This window comes from Toxotes jaculatrix, chromosome 15, assembly GCF_017976425.1.
Source record: "Toxotes jaculatrix isolate fToxJac2 chromosome 15, fToxJac2.pri, whole genome shotgun sequence".
NCBI classification, from domain to species: Eukaryota; Metazoa; Chordata; class Actinopteri; family Toxotidae; genus Toxotes; species Toxotes jaculatrix.
The window spans coordinates 5152795-5174252 of record NC_054408.1 but is presented as its reverse complement, the minus strand read 5'-3'; the positions used below and the strand labels follow the sequence as shown (position 1 = coordinate 5174252).

General features: G+C 40.3%; 2 protein-coding genes across 4 annotated transcripts in view; one reads left to right on the top strand and one right to left on the bottom strand.

Annotated features, from left to right (window-relative positions):
* sema5ba (sema domain, seven thrombospondin repeats (type 1 and type 1-like), transmembrane domain (TM) and short cytoplasmic domain, (semaphorin) 5Ba) overlaps positions 1–1098 on the bottom strand; it is a 149876-nt gene extending 148778 nt beyond the window's left edge. For 2 of the 3 annotated variants that reach the window (XM_041057009.1, XM_041057012.1), the window contains exon 1: positions 755–1097. The gene's annotated coding sequence lies outside the window, so the exon portion shown is untranslated. Of the gene's footprint in view, positions 1–754 lie in introns of all 3 variants that reach the window. The other variant, XM_041057011.1, reaches the window with a different exon arrangement.
* Positions 1099–2538: 1440 nt separating this feature from the next.
* pdia5 (protein disulfide isomerase family A, member 5) overlaps positions 2539–21458 on the top strand; it is a 46868-nt gene continuing 27948 nt past the window's right edge. The window contains exons 1-6 of the mRNA XM_041057873.1: positions 2539–2611; positions 10287–10413; positions 13176–13263; positions 18294–18377; positions 18526–18571; positions 20424–20516. Coding sequence (XP_040913807.1) covers positions 2546–2611; positions 10287–10413; positions 13176–13263; positions 18294–18377; positions 18526–18571; positions 20424–20516 — 504 coding nt within the window. The 5' untranslated portion in view covers positions 2539–2545. The remainder of the gene's footprint in view (positions 2612–10286; positions 10414–13175; positions 13264–18293; positions 18378–18525; positions 18572–20423; positions 20517–21458) is intronic.

Genomic DNA, 21458 nt, shown 5'->3' with positions numbered 1-21458 from the left:
GTCCGTGGCTCAAATTAGGTTACCACCTTTAAAAATAGTCAACATGGGGGGAAAAATACAATGCACAGCACAGCACTGATAATTTCAATCAAGTTTTCCCCTTAAGATTATTTCTAAAGTTCACATCTCGTCATTATCGAGACCACAGGGCAGCGTGCAGCACAAAGTAAGTTTGAGACAGTGCTAATGTGGCAGGCACAAGCAGCTCCGGCAGCCCACAAATGCTCCTCTGATCCTGGGATGAAACGTGAGTGGAAAGTAAAACTGGCGTGGCATAAAGGAACTGCTAACTGCTCTGAATAACATATGCTATATCAACGGACAAATCACCTCGCCTGAAACAGTCAAAGTGAGCAAAGGGACAGAAAAGCGTTTGACATTTAGAATAAAAAAACGCCACATTACTCAAACACAGCACTGAGAGAAAAATGGTCCAGAGAAAAACGGACCTCACAGCATGGCTGAATAAAGCTTTCGAGTAGCCAATCCATTAGTGTTGGACGGTGATTTGTTTTTTCCAAAATCTAAGCAGGTAACTCTAAAGGCTAAAGCAGGACGTTGCGCTGATTTTGTCTCCTGTATAAAAATCCAGAACCTCAATCAAAGTCAAAGAACATCCATTTCGCCTCTAAAAGCAAAGCTGAAGCGACATACAAGCTGGAAACTCGTGCACAACACACCTAAAAAGTGCTTTTGAATCAGACGTGTCAGGTATTTTTCCAAAGAAAAGCAAGAAAAGTGATTTTCCTTTTACCTTCGAAGATGTTTGTATTCCCCAAGTTGATGAGAATGCCAGGCAGAGATGAGGAGAGAATCAGATTCGCTCTCTGAGCAGTGCAGACAAAATAGAGACGGGGTCTGGTGTTGTGTCCTCAGCCGCTGTGTGCGTCCCTCTCCGATAGACCTGCAGCCGACAACTGCGCTCTCTCCTTCCTTGATCGTCGGACGATACCACCGGCTTAAGGGGGGACGGTAGGTGGAGAGGAGTGAAGGGGGGGCAGAAAGCAAAGATGGGGCCGATTTGCAAGCGCAATAGGGAGGAAGTGCGCATGGACACCCCCAGAGAGGTTGAAGAGTGTCGCAACAGCGCGGCCGTCCAGAGCAAAAGCAGGCGGTGTTTGACAGTGAATCACAGCATGGACCTTAGAGAGACAGGAAGGCTTCAGGGAAAGGTTTGCCCTACGTGTTGTTGTGTTGTCTGGGTCTCCACAGTCCCTGCCTTGTGCCTGTGTGCGGGGGTAACCTGGCAATATAACTCCAGTGGGCATAGAAGTGTTTTATTTATTTACTGCTTTGCTGTTTTGTCCAAACAGTGAAACTCTAACAGTAAACACAGTCATCCGAAGGCTGTACGCTGGACCAAAGTCATGCTCTTCTATTCTATTCTATTCTATTCTGTTCTGTTCTATTCTATTCTATGAGCCTGGTGTAGTCTGAGGAAAATAACCTGAGCCCAACTCCATTCAGAAAATTTCTCATTTGTGCTGTTTTTTATCTCTTTATACCTAATTTTAATATAGTGCTAAACCTGATGGGAAATCTGAACTGAATGATAACATTAGCTTAAACAGATCCTCCACTTTTATTCTATTTTTTATTCACAAGATTGATATAGAGTTTAAACAGGCGCCTGAGTGATCACTACCTATCAGACATCATTATGGGGAAAACAATCAGTATAAACGAAGCTCCATTAAAACAAGTAGATGGACATCATTCTGATGTTCTGCTCTAACAGTGATTAATATGATGTAAACTATAAAGAGGTGGGTGTGAGTTGGGTCTAATATTAGGGGCTCGTGATGAGGAAATAATAATTTGAAACCAAATTCTGTTCAGAAAACCACTTATTTATAAATACGTTGTTTTTATTTTAGTTTAATATAGTACAACTAAACCCGATTGGCAACGTTAACTTCAAAATAAGATTCATTTAAGTCAATGCTTCACGTATTCTGTTATGTTCTATTCATCCCACCCTTTTCAAAAATAATAAATATGATTTGTTTACGTCTGTACATAGTACAATAGCTTTATTTTTAGTTTAATTTAATTTAATTGTATTTAATTAAAATTTATTTTACTTTGAATTTGACATCCACTTCTATGCATTTGCTTTGTGTAGGTCTTCTTGCCCGTTCAGCACATACATCAGATGCTGTGGAGCACACTTCACAGCTATAATCAAACCAAATATTCTAAAGGAACCTAAGTCGAATTGATGGAGAGCTAATTAAGAGCCATTCAATCACAAGCCAATTAACTAATTACCCTCTAGTGTAATTAAATGTCTTGCAATATGACTGCATTATGCTGATAAAAACAAAATCATGTAGACTATAGTATTTACACTCATTACCACGTTAATAACATGGAAGGGACGGTTATCTGCCTGGTGGCAGGAAGGGTGGAGGCGGCAGGTGCAAAACCTCCACCCCCCTTTCAGACGTTTCCTCAGAACTACATTTCCCATGAAGGCTTGCGCCTGCCCAAGGATCCGTGGAGAACCGATTGCGCCTGCGTATCCAGACGTGGCAACGGCATCATGGCCTCTTGGAACCGCTGCGGGAGTCGGATGAGAGAGGCGACAATGTTCATGTTGGTGTTGCTGGTGAGTCAAATGAACCTTGTTCCGTGTGTCGTGTGATCTGCAGCGGTTATCGGTGACATCCCGTCCCCTCATCCCCTGTCCGTTAAGGAATTCAGGTTGGAGAGAAAAAACAAAAATCCAAATCGTCTCCTCACCGCGTCTCCTAAGCCTGTCCGTGCAGGAGGTAAAGTTGACAGCCCTCGACTGAACTTGGTGTTCAGATTAAAAAAAACAAAACAAAAACAAACAAACATGCGGGTGGTCTGCGTTTCGTGCGGCCCAGGTAAAACCGCGGGATTTGTTTACGTAACCGCGCACACGGAGCGGTTTTCTGGTCAGCGGTCGCTTGTGTACAGGAGCTCCCTCCCCCTGTGTCTGAGCCATAACTAACGTCCAGTGCCGACGGTAAACACGGGAGAACCGGACCTGATGAGCCAGCCTTACCTTTATACCCAACCCGGCTCACTCTGTCACGTTTAAAAGGCTCCTTCTGTTTTCAGTTTCATTCATGGGTCGTTGTTATGGTTGTTGTGATTAACGCAGCAGGACTCAGAGTCACAGTAAAGGGAAATGAAAGTTATAAACTTGGTGCCTTGCACAGAAATGTTGGGTGTGAACTAGTTACTGTAAAACAGAAGTGGCCTTCGGTAAAAGTACAGTATCCTTCCATGTCATGTGACTGTCAACACTGAATTGGTTGAACAGTATGGTGTGGAGCAGCGCTACTGCTTGCAATTAACTTTTATTTTTTTATTCATATAATCTAATGTTTTTCATTAAAATGTCAGAAAATGCCAAAAAAAAAAAAGAAGCACATCTCAATTTCCCAAGTTCAAGGTTATGTCTTCCATTCGCTCCGGTCCAAAATTCCAAAATGTACAATTCACAGAGCAGATGTTTGGGTTTCCTGCTTGATGAATGAATGAATGACTCAAAGGACCAGTCAGTGGTAAATACTGTAAACACAAGGTCCACTTACGTAGCTATTTCCTGAGTTTTTGACCATGTCTGTCTGCCTTCTATAAAGCTCAAGTTTATTTATAGAGCTCAGTTTAATATAAAACCACGTCAAAGTGCTGCATTATCGGAAAATGATAATGTAACATTAGCAATATCTAATGCAGACATCAGCAGATTTTCATACTGTTAAAACAGTGGCTACCTGGAAATATAAGAAAGCAGGTCGCCTGCTTATTGGAAGATCGGAGGTTTGATGCCCTGCTCCTCCAGCCTGTATGCCAAAGTGTCATGATAGTGAATCCCAAATTGCTCCCGATGTGTTAATGGGGCGTGAGTGTATGTACAGAAAATACCTGAAAAATACTAAATAAATGCAGTTCATTTACTTTTACTTACTTAACATACTTAGTTACAGTACGCATGATTTTGAGTGAAGGAGCTAAAACCTGCAAGCATTCATTCATTCGACCATCACCAACCATGTTTGGTACTGAAACAGACCATTTCCTGCTCTGCTTCCTGTTGCTTGTTGTCTTTGCAAACATGGGTGGTGCTTGGGTGTGTATGTACAGTTCATTCTGTATACAGTCGTACTATTCAATATGTTGGCGCTGTGCCACAGCTCATTCGATTTGAAAGGAAATCCTTTTATATTGTTTTATATTGACTACATGTGTTGCTGTTGTAATACTTGGACTACGGACACTCACACAAAATGAACTATTTGGTTCACTGGTAAACTTAAAATGTCATCTCCCATTCAATGATTTATTTTTGTCAGGAGTTATCAATATTTGTGACCCTGCCTGTTTTCAGAGATATTTTAATTACAGACTCTTAAAATAAGCGTTATCAGCTATGGTGCAGGTGGCCCTTATTGATTTGCCCCCCAAAGAAAGATTTTATTGGTATTTGGACCTTGGCAGGTTTTTGGGCAATTGCATTTCAACTTTTGATTTAGCTAGATATCTATAGCCTTAAGCTAAAGCTAAAACTACACACAAGCAATATCTTTAATGTTACACGGGTGTCCCAGTTTAAGTCACTATTACATTTACAGTATTGTTAAATTTAGTAAAATACACACATGTGAGCTCTGTCTCAGGGCATAACACAGTAACACAGAACATTCAACCACAACCACATCGGGCAAAAACCAAAACTTATTAACATAAACAAGTACAAACTATTAAACACTGCTTTTACCTGTGAGCTACTGAGCCCACAGGAATGCAGTACGTGATCTAAACTAGGCCAGTCTTAACACTGCATACTTTAAGCGGCGAGCAGTCATTTTGAAATTATCTTTTAGTCAAATTTCTTAAATCTTAAATGTTGTTTAAACAAAAGCAGTTGTACCATAGTCCATTATTAACAAAATACTCCATGTCTGCAGACACATTTTGGTTGGTACTAAAAAAGTGTTGCAGTTCAATAACTAGTATTATCTCACAACAGCCGCTTGATAGCATGTTAGTAGGCCCAGCCTCTCCACTGACTTCCATGGCTGATAGCTGAAATCTGATATTTGCTAAAGCTGCTAATTGATTGCTCCTCTGCTCATTTGAGAGCTAAGAAGCCTCTAAATCAGCACTGTGTGTGTGTTATCGGATGCTGCGTAGCTTCCTTTACAATCAGCCAGTCTGCATACACCAACACACACCTGACTGGCTCATTAGTCAGAGGAAACTCAAAGCAAGTGCTTGACAAACACTGGTGTGGTTTGTGCTGATTCAGTACTGCCCCTAGAACTGGATGCCATTTATTAAGCAGATTTGTCACAGCAGATGGAGGGTGTGGGCTCACAGGCAAGGGCTGGGCACCTGCTGCTTAGTAAGCGCCACATTTTTTATACAGCAACGTGACGGGACTTACCTTTATGGCAGATAAGGAAGGTTGATTTTTTTTTTTTTTTTTTTTTAAAGCACTAATGGATTTCCTCACAGTATTGAGTCTGGGTTTGTGCTGCTCTGAGTTGTGTCATCACAAAATGCCAGTTTAACAGAGTTATCAAACGTGAGGTTGTGGTGTGATTGATGACGGAAAAAATTCAGGTAGATCACCATTATGAGAATGGATTTTGTCGCGAGGTCACACTTTGTATGTGCCAGCTGACATTTTAGCTGGTGTCTTAGTGTGACTGCCAGCAGAGAGAGCTGGCAGCTTCTGTGGCATTTGAACTCAACCCAGGTTTTGTGCATTGTTGCGACATTGTGTATTTGTGAGGGTTAGTGTCATTTTTAGTTAACACTTGCCTTCACTGTTGTGATCCTGACTAGTACATTGGCAGGCTGAGACTGGCTGATAATGGCTTATCACAGATACAGTACATTAGTATCAGTGTATACTGGTTTATTAGATACACATGCAGTAAGTAAAACCAATGCAGTCAAATAAACCAAACCTGCAGTGGATCCAACCTTCACACAGTTAATAATGTTCAGGTTTTTTTTTTAAACTGCTGCAGAGAACTGCTGATGTAACTGTGTATTAATTGTAAAAGCTAGAGATTGTGTTGCTGTTGAGTTGTGTTTTCAGAGTTTGATATTATGTGGTGAAATAATAGATAATGAATAATTGACCTTATTGAAGAATAAGGACATTTTCACACTATTGTTCATGTTTATTGGGTTAATATTTGGTGCATCACTACGAAATCAAAATCTTAAAGATAAACAGTTATTCCTTTTGAGTCCAATCACCAGGTTGAAGACTAGAATTGTTCCTAAGCCAGTGATTAAAAACTTATGTATACTGAAGCTTTCTTCTTTGTGTTCCTCTTTCTCATTTAACATTCCTGGCAGAGCCCAGTATTTGCGTAACTGTGTGAAAAATTAGTTTGTGTGTGTTATACCAAATCACGCTGCTCTCCATGGGTCCCATCTCCATCGAACTGCTCTATACCAATGTCTCCCTGCAGTGTGTGTCGAGAAGGTGGCGATAAAGGGAAAAGACAGTGTTGGGAAGGTACGAATGCAGCACCATTATAATCCCTCTCACTGTGATGGCAGAGGGAGGAAAGCTTTCCGAGCTGTTGTGGTACACGGCTCAGTGATTGGAAGCCGTTGGTGGGATTTCTCTGCATCAGTCACAGCTGAGACAGGGGATAGATGTCAGTGAATCAGATACGTTGTCCTCAAGTCAGCAGATCTTTGCAAAAATAAAACTCTACTCTGTAAAATACAACAAATTTTGACTATTACTTTTGGTGTGAATTATATTCATATAAATCAAACAATAATGGAATTTGTTACAATAGAAAAAAACTAAATATTAAATGGTAACTTTAAACTTCATTATTTTTGACTTTGTGCAGGTAAATAATAAATTGAAAAATATCAGTATTTAGTCCATTGATCAATGGAAAATATTCATTTGTTGCAACTTGGTGTAAAATATGGCTTTCAGATCATGTGCCGCTTACAGCTGCTAGATCATCTTACATTCCATTTAAAACAGTTTCCAGTTTTGCCTGTTTACCCACCAGGTCTTAATAATGGATCACAGTGGCCTGGAGAGTGTGCGATGAATTCAGTGTCAGGAACCATGGACATATTCGTGGACCTGCCATCCCACTTAGTGATGGTAATGAGGGTCAGTTATTAAAAATTCAAGGCAAAAATATGTCATCATTATCTCATTGTTACACATAAATCTGCATGTATACGTTTCAGCCATCATCCCAGATTGAACTGTGATAGTCAGTGGGGTTATCGGTAAATCAGAGTGCACCATTTGTGTTCTTTCATAAACAGAAGGCTCAAATGAGTGTTTTCCCTTGAATCCATAGAAACAGACACTCATTATCATTACTAATAAAAGGCTGAATTCAGGAATATGCTAATTTTTTCTTGCACTGAATCGTCTGTGCACCCTCCACTCCAGTTTGATCCATTGTGCAGGTTTCATGAATTACAAGAGCCTTTAGTAGAACAATATAGAGTGAGACCCCAGAGCTGCAAACTTTAAATGACACTGAATGTGAGGTTTTGAACAGATATTCATCTGTAAATTCACCTGAAAGGGTTACCATTTTACTTAAAAGGTAAAATGCTTATTTGCATTTTGTTTAATTTATTCAAATTTCGCCTACACTCTTAAAGTTGGGAGAAAGAATATAAAAAAAAATCGTACATTTTCAAAATATTTTATTGTAAATGATTATGTAAATGTCCTGGGCTCAGAGTTATGAATCCTCGTCTCCTTAAGAGAGAAAAATGCCAGAAGACCCATGTGATGAAATTGCATGTGAACTGTGAAGTGTTTTGATTAAGTCTGCTGTGATCTGATAAAAATGGATTTGTGTGCCGTAGTTTATCATCACTTGCTTGCATTTATCATTTGCAGTTCTAGTTGAAAAATTGCCATTTATTGTAGTAGGCAAGCAGCAGTAGACGGGAAGGGAGCACCAGTGCTCAACAGATAATTCAGACACCATGGAAATAAATCGGATTCTCATCACAACTGTCTTTTATTATCAATTTAATTTTTGTTACTTGCACCCTTCACTTTATATGAATACACTCTACAGAACGCTGCTCTGCTGCATTCATGTTTTCTATTTTAGCTGCCCGTGCGTGTGCATCATTATAATAAAATCCGGCTTAAATCGTCAGCAGTGCAGTAATGCTGCTACTGAATGGGGCTGTTACTTACAGTGCTTTGTGGGGAAACTGTCAGCACAGTCTAGTTATTGCTATTATTGTGCGTCTGTTACTGAAAGACGACGCAGGCTTCAGTCGGTGGAAGAGTCACGTCATATCACAACCATTGGCAGTGTTTGCTCGGCAACAGCATCGGTGTCATTCTCAGCTGCCTCGACTGTAGGTATAGGTATCAGCCGGTGCATTTCATGCCACAGGAAGCACTTTGAAATGCATCTGTTTGCACATTAATATAACTGAGTAATTTTATGAAAATGTCTTCATTAAGATGAAGAGTAAATGTCTAGACTAACTTAGACTTACATTCTCCAATCAAACGACCAATTGATCAATCAAAACTTGGCCAATATTGTAATCCTTCTAGCAGGCTTTCAAAGAACTTATGACATGTCCTGTTTCACTTGAATAAGTAAGACAACCTGCCATCTCTTCCTAATCTTGCCCCCGTCTCATCCCTCACATAATCACTGAATGCCCACCTATGCAGGCAAGTGTCATCTAGCCAGCCACTAATTAGCCCACACTTCAAATTGTGATTCCCACGGGTCCTAAACCGAATCCTGACACAGCTTGAGTTTATCAGAACCATTTAACGTTTAACAGAATCATGCTCTGACTTCAAGCAACACTGTAAATTCAGATCAACACCCCAGTTCAATACAAATAATTCTTAGAAATACTGATGCACTTAGGTTGCCTGTTCATCCTTTTCTAAGCCCTTTGAATTTTCTAGGTTAATTCTGAAATTTACTGATGTGCAAAATGCTGTACCTTAAGATTCCCATCAGACTCAGCTCAGAAGAGCAACGAGTTAGGAATTGAAATTAGAAAATGAGCCTGACAGGTGTTTGTTTTCATTCCAGGTGATCTCGCTCGTCAGGCAGGATCCGCTCAGCGAGCAGACAATGTTTGGTGTCTAATTTAGGTCTCGGTAGGCAGAAAGGAAAGGCTTTTTAATGAATGGTGATGGCAGAGAGATGATTAGAACGCATGGAATTAACTTCATATGGCTTGAGCGTAATCAGTCTTGTGCGTTTTGTTTTTTTTTTTTTTTTCCTTTCTTGGTCATCTTTGATTAAAATGAGCCTCTCAGTATTTCACACCATTAGGCGTTTCACACCATTAGCCCAACTACCAGTGTTTGTAAAGTCGAAGGAGCCATTCAGACTAATGATGCTGAGATACTCACCTGTTGCTGTCTTTGAAGCCACCTTTGGTAAAGGTTGATATTGGAAGCAACATCCTGTCTTGTTTGTGCCATGGTAGGTGAAAAGAAAACAGTAATTATATAAATGCAGTGCTGAAACTCTCATTTAGCTTTCCACCTCAGTGTAAACAACAAGTTAAAACTGTTGATTTTGCTTATGGCAATTATAAACAAGTGCTGTGGGCTACTGTAGTGTAATAAAATGAGATTAAACCCAGCGTCTGAACATAAAATGAAAACGATGTGTGAATTTGTTATGTGGCTTGTGGCTGATAAGCATTAATTTCATGAATGCGGCAAAGCGTTAGTTCAGGCAGAGCACTGAAGATGCACTTGCATTACCTGATTGCATCAGCTGCTTTATTTATGCTTCATCATCAGTGGCTCTTTCATCTACTGCTTTTCTCCCGGCTGTCTGGTGACTTCCACTCGTGTTTATAGAGACATAAAGCATGGCCGTAATAATCTGACTCTTCTCACCATTACTCTGCAGATACACTCATGAACATGTACAGTCCGTGTTCATTAAGGAATTCAGATTATTTCATCCATATTTAATCATTTGCTAGAAATGGTCAGTTCCTTCGTGGGATCAAGAGTTAAGTCCTGCTGATGGCCCCCGGAGATGGGAGGGTGTTGCTTTACCTCAGCAGAGCTCAGCGTGTGGAGATCTTAAATGTGCCCAGTAAATTTCACAGCAATCTGTTCATTCGATTTTTATATTTCTTGTGTAGCCAAGGAAAAGCTCTCACATATCTGAACACCAGCAGCTGTATAAGAAATTGGTGAAGTAGCTCTATAACAAAGTAGTAGAGATTTGAGCGCACTATTGCTAAGAGTGTTTTTAATGTGTGTGTTTCACCAGGTGTGGCTGCTGCCGGTGCTGGAGGCGGTGAAGGTGTCTCCTCTCATAGAGAAGGTCAGCGACCACAAAGACTTCAAGAAGCTCCTCAGGACGAGAACCAACGTTCTGGTACTCTACACAAAGACAGGTAGATGATGGATATTTACTGGATCAGGCTGTAGACTCTAAGGTGGAATTTGCTGTCAGAGATGTTATATTATGGTAATACATATGGTCCCATATGTAGCAGAATAAATTTCTGGTTGAGCATCCATTGTTTCTGTCAAGGGAGGAGGCGGGACAGCAGTCCTGGCAGACAGTCATAGTAATGGATCGTGGATAATACTTGTATTACCTCATTGACTCTCAAATAGCTTGTCATTTCAGAGGCCTTTATGGAGTGCTGGAGAGCCAAATTACATTTGGTGATATATCTAATATCATAGGTGTTTCATAGATACACAGTTTTTTAACCCGTATGTTATAACTACAAAAATACCTCATTTAACCATACATTTGATTTATTTTATTGTCACATCAAAATAGTCGTACCTTTATTTCCTATAGAGCGAGGTACCCTTTGAGTACTGACTTCATTATGTACTCACACAAGTGCATAATTACAGACAACTACGATCGTTTCATTATAATCAGAAAAGGTAAGTGTGAAATTCACGTTCAAAGTGACTCATTGGGTAGAAGTCACCACGACAGCCTTTAGTTGGAGTCACACACAGTTGGATCCAAACAGCTTTTTTTTTTTTTTTTTTTTTAAATACCTAATTTTTGACAGCATGAGGCGAATGCACGAAATAATTACGAATGAAGCCTTTTGACTGTCGCACCCCACGTCATGTGTGGCTCCAACATCCAAATTTGGAGAATTGATGCTGTGGAGTTATGGACGTTAGATGCCATTTAAATTCCACTTCCTTCTAATATGGCATAGAAAGTACAGTAGGCGCCCAATGATACCTTAGGATACCAACAATCCTAGCATTATGAACATAAACAGAACGGTCGCATTCACAAAGCTTATGCAGGAGAACTTAATAGTCAACATTAACTTAACATTAGTTCAGTTAATTGTCTTCATTGTGTTGCTTTAATTCATTCATTAAAACACAAAATTAATTAAAATTCCTTTTACAATAATAAGAGTAGTAATAAAATAATAACAAGTAATAAGAGTGGCACAGCAGCACTGTGCCCAAATCTGATATAATTAATTAAAAAACATTTTACCACACTATTACAAAATACACTGTGCAGTAATGTTTAGTGCAGCTTTAGCCTGCAGGCTGCTTTACAGTGATGATCACAGTGGTCTGTCTCAGCTGTCTCAGCTACGAACTTGGAGATACATCTCTTGTAGAATTAGAGAGTAGTTGTTAAATAGAAACGAAGACACTTTATGCGTCAAGCGGAGTTATAAAAACTTTGTTTTCTTTCAACCATTAGGGGACCTCTAATGCACCCCAGTAGATTTTAATTCAATTTTCATTTGCATATTTCTGAGAAAGAGTGATATGTACTCAGCAGGTTTAAAGGAGGATCTGCTTGATATTACTAATTTTTCCATTTAAAAGATCCCCCTAACCTTCAGTAACCAGCAGAGGAGTCTCAGAGCCCCACAGCCACAGATTTATTTGTCTCATAATTCATGGTCCATATCAGTCTGCATTAGGTAGATAAGGCTCCCGTGTATTGAGCAGTAGCTCTGATTGATCACTGTCTGCAGCCATTCCTTCTTCAAAGATACCGAAGGTTCCCCTCCTCATGCAGGATTTCTCCTCACCAACCAATTATCTGACCACTTCTAGCCACATCACATTCATTCCCTGTCTTGAGTAAATACAGACTTGCCCGGGTTCTTACCCATCAGCAGCCTGTGACCCTCTGCAGTCAGTCACATCCCTGTTGAGTTTTGCTCTTGTTAGTGCCCATCAAACCTTAAGAATGAGCTTATCAGAAACTCTAGCAGCTACTGTCTGCTCACCTCCTGCTACATACATGGTAATAAACTGACACTGATGTTTTTGTTACCAAGCTGGTACAAGGCAGGACCCTGGGGAGTCATGGCAGTACCCCTAAGTCTAAATATAGCCATGGCCTGGAGCGCGGAGAGGAATTGTTCTCTTCATGCAGTGAATAAAACACATTTGGTTTCGAAGGGAGTATAAAAATGATGTATTGTGTTACACAAGGACTAGAATATTACATTTTGTTTACTTTACTCGAAGGAATCTACTTTGCTTGCCATATCTGATCAAAATCAGCAATATTACTGTGTGTGTTGTTGTTGTTGCTAGTACAGTTTATTGCACACTAGTTTCTCCTCTTTCCTAACACAGAGAGCAAACCGTACAGCCTGGCAGTATTTTCTCTCTCAGAGTAAACTGTGCAAGTCTCCTGTGGTCATGAACTCTGCACGTCCTCCTTAACTGAGCTTACACTTGATGTTCATCATGGCTCACGACATGGTAGAGAGCAGCATGCAGCAGATACGAGCCATAGTTTGCCAATATATACCTTCTGGACGTCCCACTGAAAAGTGGGTCTGCTTCAGCAGTCACAGAGTCTTTGTGTCAGCATATAATCCTCCCATCTCCTGCTCAGTCACACTATTGTAAGATGCTGAAAGCTGATGTAACTTAAGCCCCCTCCCTGAACCCATCCAGTGAAAGGTATTAGAAAACCCTCTTCCATCACCCTTCCAACCCAAAGTCAGCGATCTCTTTCTTCATCACTTGGTGCTTTAGTAAGACACTGCGCTCCACTGTAACTCAATTCCACTTCGCTGTGTTTGACACAACACTGTCCTCTGTGTCTCCAAGCTCTGGGTTGTCCTGAGCTATTGAGCGGTTTTGTTAACAAGGCCTGACCATGGCTTATTCTCTGTGTCTGTAGCTACATCAGGGGACTCCCACCTGAAACTGCTGTCAGATGTGGCCCAGACGGTAAAAGGCCAAGGGACCATTGCCTGGGTCAACTGTGGGTAAGTAATGGGATGATTTAAGAAAAGAAAAAAATTTTCTAAGTGTCCTAGAAAAACATTCTAGGACTTCTTCTCTCTCCATCACACCCATTGACTCTCTGCCTTTTTCAACATTACGGCCTCTTTTGTCCAAGGAAGTTTCTGATGGCTGTTATACAGACAGAGCAATTTACTCCTCCCAAGAATGTCTGTGCTGCCATCCATCTGCACAATTTATGGCTTTTCTGCCAGGCTGTAAATGGCCTTGTTCCACTGGTTCTATTGTACAGGCGCAATCTGACAGGAGGCCACTTATTATTGTAGCTATTGAAGCTTTGGGTCTAATGTGTTAGATCTCTTTATACCATTTCAGCTCTCCATGGGTGTCTTTTTGTACATTTTATCCAAAAAATGGTAAATGAGTGATAATGAAAGTCCTTGCTTTTGGCTGAGTGTTTTTTTTTCTTTCGTCTGGTGAAGCCAAAGGATAGTGTTATTCTTTTATTTTCTGTGAGTTTTTCTGTTTAAATTTGGAATGTATGCCTCCCTGGTGAGTTGTAGGTATCACATTCTTCTGTGGAGTGCTGAAATGATGAGTCAGTCAATCTGTTTGTCAATTCCAGCGCTGGGTCTCGTTTCAAAATTTCTGACACTACTGCCAGTACGGTACAATTTTGGTACCAACAGTGCTTTGCTTTTTTTTGTATTTGTCGGTTCTTTTTTTGGTGTTGTTAGTTTGTTGTCGGTTTGATTAAGGTTATTTAACCTTAATTTGAAGATAGCGTCTTCAGGTCTTTGCATTTATTGATTAATCCAAAAATAACCCACAGGTATTTAATCAAATCAAAATAATAATTCTTAGTTGCAGCCCCATTCATATAGAAAGTATTTGTTTTCACACTACACGCACTCTTTTCCCTAAAAAGCAGAGTAATCTATCTGTCATCCTTCTTTCTGGAGCACATCTATCTCCAGCCTACACTGCAGAAGTGTTTACATTAAGAAACTGCTAGCTACTCCCAGGATACCAGCATGAATTGTTTTCTCTAAGCACAGCTTGCTTTGCTCCCCAGTGATCTGATTTTGGCTTGTTGTTCTTCCTGCCCTTCCTGGTGTTCAGTTCCACTTACTTTATTTAATTTTTTTTTTTTTTATTCCCGTCAACCCATCAACTACATGAACCGTCGTCTTCACCAGAGAGGAAAGAATGCATCATAAAACAGCAAACAGAGGAAGGCAGCAGCTCCCCTTTGACACCTAGTGCTCACTGCAGCATTCACAATCTCTCTCAAGCTTATCCTGGATAGAGGGCCATGAGGACAGGATGGATTAGAAGCTGAACTCAAAGCAGCCTGAAGGACTGTCAGAAGTTTTGGTGTCCATACTTGTCTTCAAAGGCGCTGCACGATACATCCTTTTTTTTTTTGTCTGTTTACTTATTGTATCATCTCCGTCTTCCTTTTTCCAACAACTCCAGCATGTTAGAGATGAGTGCGCTAATGTTAAGCAGAGATTTTTACCGGGCCAGATTCCTGCCAAGGGAGCTAGAGCGATCTGGGTTCATCACTGCAGGACACACGGATCCGGTGCCAGGCTCTATAGCGAAGCATTGTGCCGTTTGGCATATTTCTCCACCATCTCAAATGGAGCGGCTCCAAATCGAAGCTCCAGCCGAGAGCTCACGGTGGACAGAGGGAGCGAGAGAGTGGAGCGCATATCACAGCGTGAGAATGGTCAGCCCTGCCAAGGAAGAGGGCCACCAAGGCCAGAATGACACACTTTGAACAGATGACAGGGACCTGAGTGTTGGCCAACTGGGATCCACCAGAGGGATGGATGATCTCATACAGGAAGGGACTGTGCTGTTTTGCTTCCATTCCTCGGAAAATTTAGCTCACACATAGGACATGTTAACACAGAAACATGGTGCTGTCTCGATCAATGGGAGTAGCAGAGCACAGGCAATCACAGCGCAGAGTAATAATTAAATGGCATGCAGGATGTCATCCTCTTTTCAGTGTGAATCCATTATTAATCCTTTATAAAAAAAAAAAGGACTCTGCAAAGTGTTGGCTCCAGCTTTTTTTTTCCCAGTAACTCTTCGATCTTAAAGGTGCACTTCACTCAACTACCTCGTTGCTTCAAGTATTCCTCACCTCATCTGTTTGTCAGCACCTTGTAACTTCTTATCAATCGTCTCGTCCTGCTCTGCCTCCATTCATACTTTCATAATTCACCATCCATTGACCTCCTTCTCACTCTATCATTGGTTGCTCTGGTGCTGACGCATCGACTGGCGCTACCCCAGAGAGGAATGCACAGCAGTTGTGTTCATCCAGTGGGCAGGCCTCTGATGAACTGCCACAATAGCTTGTGAGTCATTCTAACTTTTGTAGGCCTCCATTTGTTCTGTGATTGAAGAGTACTGCTGTTTCAATGGTTGATTCACAGAAAGTGAAGTTCAGAAACATAATGGCATGCAGCCTTTTTTCTCTGAGTCACTTTTACTGTATGTGTACGACCAAATGAGTAAGAGGCTGAAGAACTGGCCCGTATTGGCGTGTGGCCTATTCACATTCTTCCACAAAGTGCCATTTAGCACTACCTGGTGATATTTGATGCCAGCATTGTTCAGCTCGGTTCTGTTTTTCACACTATACTAAGACACTGTGTCTTAAAAAACTGTAGTGTGTGTGTGTGTGTGTGAGAGAGAAAAATAACTCTATTTTCATATCTGTCTAGCATAAAAAGTTGATGAATATTTCTGTGCTGCACAAGTTCAGTGCAATTAAGTTGGCAGCAGTCTGTGAAGTAGATGCATATAAAATATAAAAATGCTACGCTAAAAAAACAAACTGAAAAAGTAAGCAATAAAGTTTATAAAGCAGGAAACAAAATGTTTTTGAGGTATGGGGCAAAACTTTTAACAGAACAGTCTCAGTTTTTATTCAAGGCCAGTGCCTTATATAAAATACCACAGGATACACTTGATTGATAAGGATGTCCCAAGCTGTACCAGACATTTTTTAAATGGATCTGTATCAGTTCTCCATTTGGGATCCTTTGTTCATTTGCAAGACAGCATGTATGTCGGTAAGTGATGCATCCACAGCTGTGATTAGCTAACATTACATTTCGCTGACATAGTGTCTGATGGTCCGACAGACCTCTGAAGCTGCAGTTGTTGGTGGTGTTGGGTTTCAAATCTGCGTTTGAACTACAGCATTTTGCTCATAACACTCTGCAAAATATTATTGGAAACTACTACTAATTTGCTGTCTTATACTGGGCAGGAAAAATATGGTTTTAAATGGTATCAAATCAGGCTGTTTTGTTGTCAGATACTGCATCAGTAGCAGAAGAAACATGATCAGCACTTGTGCTTATTTTTATTTCTGATTAATTTGTCTAGGATGTTTAGGATTCAGTGCAGTGAAGACTCACATTTGAGAAGCTGGAACCTGCAAATGTTTGGCATGTTTCGTAACAAATTACTTCAAAGAGCAGTGAGAAGTAAATGCTAACTTTTATCAAGTGACCCATGATGTTCAAGTGGGATGTTTATATTTAATGCAGTGTACAAAAGCAGAAGAACAGAGGTCCCCTCTGGGAATAGCCGATGCATTGTTGCCTCCATATTATGCATTTAGCTGTGATTGTTTTCAGGACTGGTTTCACTTTGTCGAATTATAACACACATGCAAAGTTGACATGACAGCTAACAACAAAAATGTAAGTCCTTGAATGAGGATCGCTTGTCTTAGTTTTTCTGCTCTAAGGTTTCCTTGACACGATAGTTTCTGGGATCCTCTGTATGAGGCCTTTCGAGTACTCTTTGTGGCCGTGTTTCAGGGAGTTGGAAGCAGCAGACTGGTTCTGAATCGGACGACTGCGCATCACGTCCAAATAAGTGTCGAGGTCACATCTGCTCCTGGTGTGCCCTGACTGGTGCCATCTGCCTTTATGAGTCAGCAGTATGCAGCATTAAGCACACAGTCATCACCTGAAATACTGTCTGCCAACACACATCACACGCAGATTTACTCTTCTTCATATAATGCAAAACTACACTAAACATATATTTGGCTCCTTATGGATCTTGGGGTCATAAATGAATTCTTCCTCTTTGAATTTGTTAGCATCGGGCATTCTCTTCAGCAGAGATCTCTCTCTCTCTGAATTAGTGCTTATTTTCCCTGCTCTGTATTGTGGAAGAGGAACAGTATTTCATGCTGCTGATAGTACTTCTTTGTATCAGGTGTTAAGGATGTGTAGGTGGCTGGATGCATATTTATTTCCTTTCCAACTACAGCTTTTTTTTCAATTATAGAAATAAGCCTCTACACAACAGAGAATTTCAATATGCTGACACACTGTACAGTATAGGTTTTAATCAACGTTGCATTCCCATTGCAGATGCATGTGTTTGTGTATGCATACTGGAGCAAATAATAAATGGAGCAGGGAGCCCTGTTTATATAACACAGTGCACACGATTCGATTGATCTGATGAAATGGTAATGCGGTTATATTTTCATGCAGCATCTTCTTTCTTCATTTCTAAATTTACTTCAGAGAAGTGTTATTGGAAAGACATTGTGATCAAAACACATGTTGGCAAAGCATCTTCTTAAACATAATTAAGTACATAACACAAACAGTGAGTATATGAATAATGGTAGCAATACAAGGAATAGATAGAAAAACGATGCCTTACATGAAAAGATGCTCAGACAAATAAAAGGTTTTTGCCAGATATATAATCTCCTGTTGGTTCTGTCACATCAGCAGTTCACCAAAGAAAGTTTAAATAAGCTCTTTTGTTGGAAGAAAGGGCAGAACTCTGGGTAAAAGAGAAAAATGTAAAGTCTTTCTGCGATGACCCGTTTCATAGCTATAGGTGATAACTAAGTCTGTAATTTAGTTAGAATTATCTGCGCATGCGATTAACAATTAGCATTTCTTTCCACCTTTTTTTTTGAGTATTTGACAGTTCTTTTTTTTTTCTTTTAATCCTTTTTTAATTGTATTTCAATCTCTCTCTCATTCAGAGATTCAGAGGGTCGAAAGCTCTGTAAGAAAGTGAAGGTGGACCCGAGCTCCAAACGCGGAGGAGCAGAGCTGCTGCATTACAAGTGAGTAACCAGAAACTCAGCTGGCTGTCAGACACTTTTCCACACTTAACTGCTTTCCGGAAAGTAATACCATGTTCGCAGCTTAAGAACCATGTCGTTCACCGTTTACTCCTGGTGTTGTGAGCACTGTGTTTGGTGTGTCTTGCAGAGATGGGACGTTTCACACAGAGTACAACAGGCCCACGACCTTCAAGGTGAGCACTCAGCCACAATCCAGCATTCTTTACACATGCCTTCAGCACCACTGCTGTTCTTTCTGTGTCCTTCTAATATTTACCAATAGCTCTTCACATTATTATTATTATTATTTTTTTGCAAGTTATATATTATAATTTCCTGTGGAATCCAGTATGTCTGCTCAATTTATTTATTTAGTGATATAAGAGCAGCTAAAGATTGTGGATGAGAAATTTAAGTTTGTACCAACCATGATCATATTGTGCTTCTGCACATGAAGAGTCAGAGACTCTGTGGTTGCAACTGTGGTTGCTCGATCTCTCTGATTCTTTTTTTCTTTTTGTCAAACGAGTCAACAGGAAGGAAATTCTAACCGAGCTTAGCTAGTTTTCTACAGAAAATACCAGTGTTAGTTAGGATATTAATTAAAGGCGGTAAATGAATGCTTGTGTATGCTTAATGTTTTTTGCTGGTTTTATAAATAAGCAACTGTTTGCTATAACTTTGCAATAACAGCTTAAAATGGAGTCAGTGTTGTGTTCACAACTTGTTTCCTCTGCTCTCAAGTCGCCAAAAACATCTGATATTGCAAGAGTGATACGTGATATTACTCAGTATTTTTATGATCATGTCATTTGAAATTAGTAATTATTTTTCTTGATAATAGCTGCATATGTGTCCCCTTATGGTAATAATGATGAACTGCTGGTAAATCACATCGGACGAGTTTTAGGTTTTAATGTCTGACTGACTGATGAGCACTAATGATACTGTTGACAGGTCTGCTCTTCAGCCGCCTCAGCTTACATTAGCACCCCAGACAGACTGAGCAAACTACTTTAAAGCCTCCAGAACTGTTTGTGACTCCATCTGATTTTGTGACATGGTGTTGCCAATGTAAGCTGAGGAAGAAAAAAATTATTCATGTATTTTCATGATCTCACAGATGTCTGTAGTCTGCCCGGGGTGAAACCGACATTTAAATCGAATATTTCTACAGACTGCACCACTGGCCTAGCTTGCCATAGGCTAGAGCAGAAGATTTAATATGCATCCACATACAAAGTGCCACTTCTGTCTCTGGCAAACCATCTTTGATCAAGCACAAATAGTACAGATACTTGCATACAGAGATGATATACATTATTAATATAGTTTTATGGAATTAGTCTAATTTTAATTAGCTACAGCTTACTAAATTTGTTGGCTGAAGTTCTTTGTTGTTACTAAGATTCTCTAAAATATATAGAAGTGACTTCCTCTGTTTGTTTATACTAGTTTAAGAGAAGCTAATCACAAGGAAGTTTGACCACTGTTGCTTTTTTCTGTTTGCCTGTAGGGTTATTATTCTGTTTACTCACGTTTGCCCTTATATATTTCCCTGGCAGATGGAAAAGGCCTCAACGATAAAACACCAGAAGTCTCAGTTTAAACCATTCCAAAGTAACAACTAACCCTAACAATAACATCATACTCATCATGATTGAATATTCCGCCAGCGTCCACACTGTCACTGTTGGAGTGCTGCTGCATGAAATATTTTCTGCCGCTGCCTCTGCAGACATATGGTTCAATGTATTTACAGAAAACTTTACCAAGCCCATTACTGGACACTTAAAGGTACTGAAATAGCTCTGACAACTCGTGGATGCACCAACATATTGGTCTATATGAGCTTCCATCTGGCACTGCCTACAGGAGTGACATCTGCAATGCTTGCGTAAATCATCGCCCATCACTCTGTTGTTCCCAGGATAATTTTGTGCCAGCGACAAGTTGTTGCATGATGTAAGTGTTGCCTTTGTTAATATTCTCAAAGATTCATCATTCTGTCTTTTTCTTTTTTTTTCTGTTTTTTCCTCTGTTCAGTCCATGGTAGCGTTCTTGAAAGACCCATCAGGACCCCCACTGTGGGAGGAGAACCCTGAGGCAAAAGATGTTGTCCACATAGAGACAGAAAAAGTAAGTCATGACCTAAACAACTTTTTGGGTTTTGAATTAATTGTAACGAATCGTCCACTCCGTGGTTAATGGAAGACATCCAGAGTAATGTTGATGTTCATGTTGCTGTAATTACATGACCCTGAGAAAGCAGTTAATGCGATGCAGGGTCCACCTCTCCTCTCCTGTCTCACTGAGGGTTTGATCATCTTCTGAAGCTGACACAGCAGCATGTCCAACAATGCAACGCAAAAATCTGCCTATAAAAGCTACGTATCAGATTTATCATGAAAGAGCTGCTCAGTGTAGTTTATAAAGCCTACTAACACAGCCTTACAGCCTCCTTAGTCCTTACAGCTTAGAAATCATTTCTAGACAGCTCTCATCCAGCCAGGTCAGATGACACGACACCCATGGTCTGACAACCTAAGACACTAATAGATGATAAATATGCTGCGTTTTGAAAGCCCTTTAATGAACAGCGGTCCTGTCAGTTTTTGCCTGCCCATCCACTCATGCCCGGAGGCCTGTTGAACGTGTCAACAAAAGATTGTGCTGAATGTGGGGTTTTTAAGAAGCAGCTGAGCTCATGAAGGTGATGATGAGGAAGAGAAACTGGTATGGGGGCTGATCTACCTGCTGTCCTAAGAAGAAAGTCACGTTTTATTTTTTCTTTCTATGATAATGTGATGACTCTGTGTAATACACGCAGTCTAATAAACTGCTGAGAAGCAGCGACTCAAGCAAAGATGGTGGAGTGCTTGGTTATTTTAAAGCTCTTTATGCTAAACAGAGAGACACTTTGGGAAAACTACCCTGCAGCGGACCGTCAGAGGAATCAGGCTGTTACAGTCATCATTGCCACTGAGATTTACTCAATATAAGCAATGTTTCTTGGACAAATTTAGCATTTACACTTGCATTCATTTTATGCACTGTAAATATATTTTGTTGATAAATAAT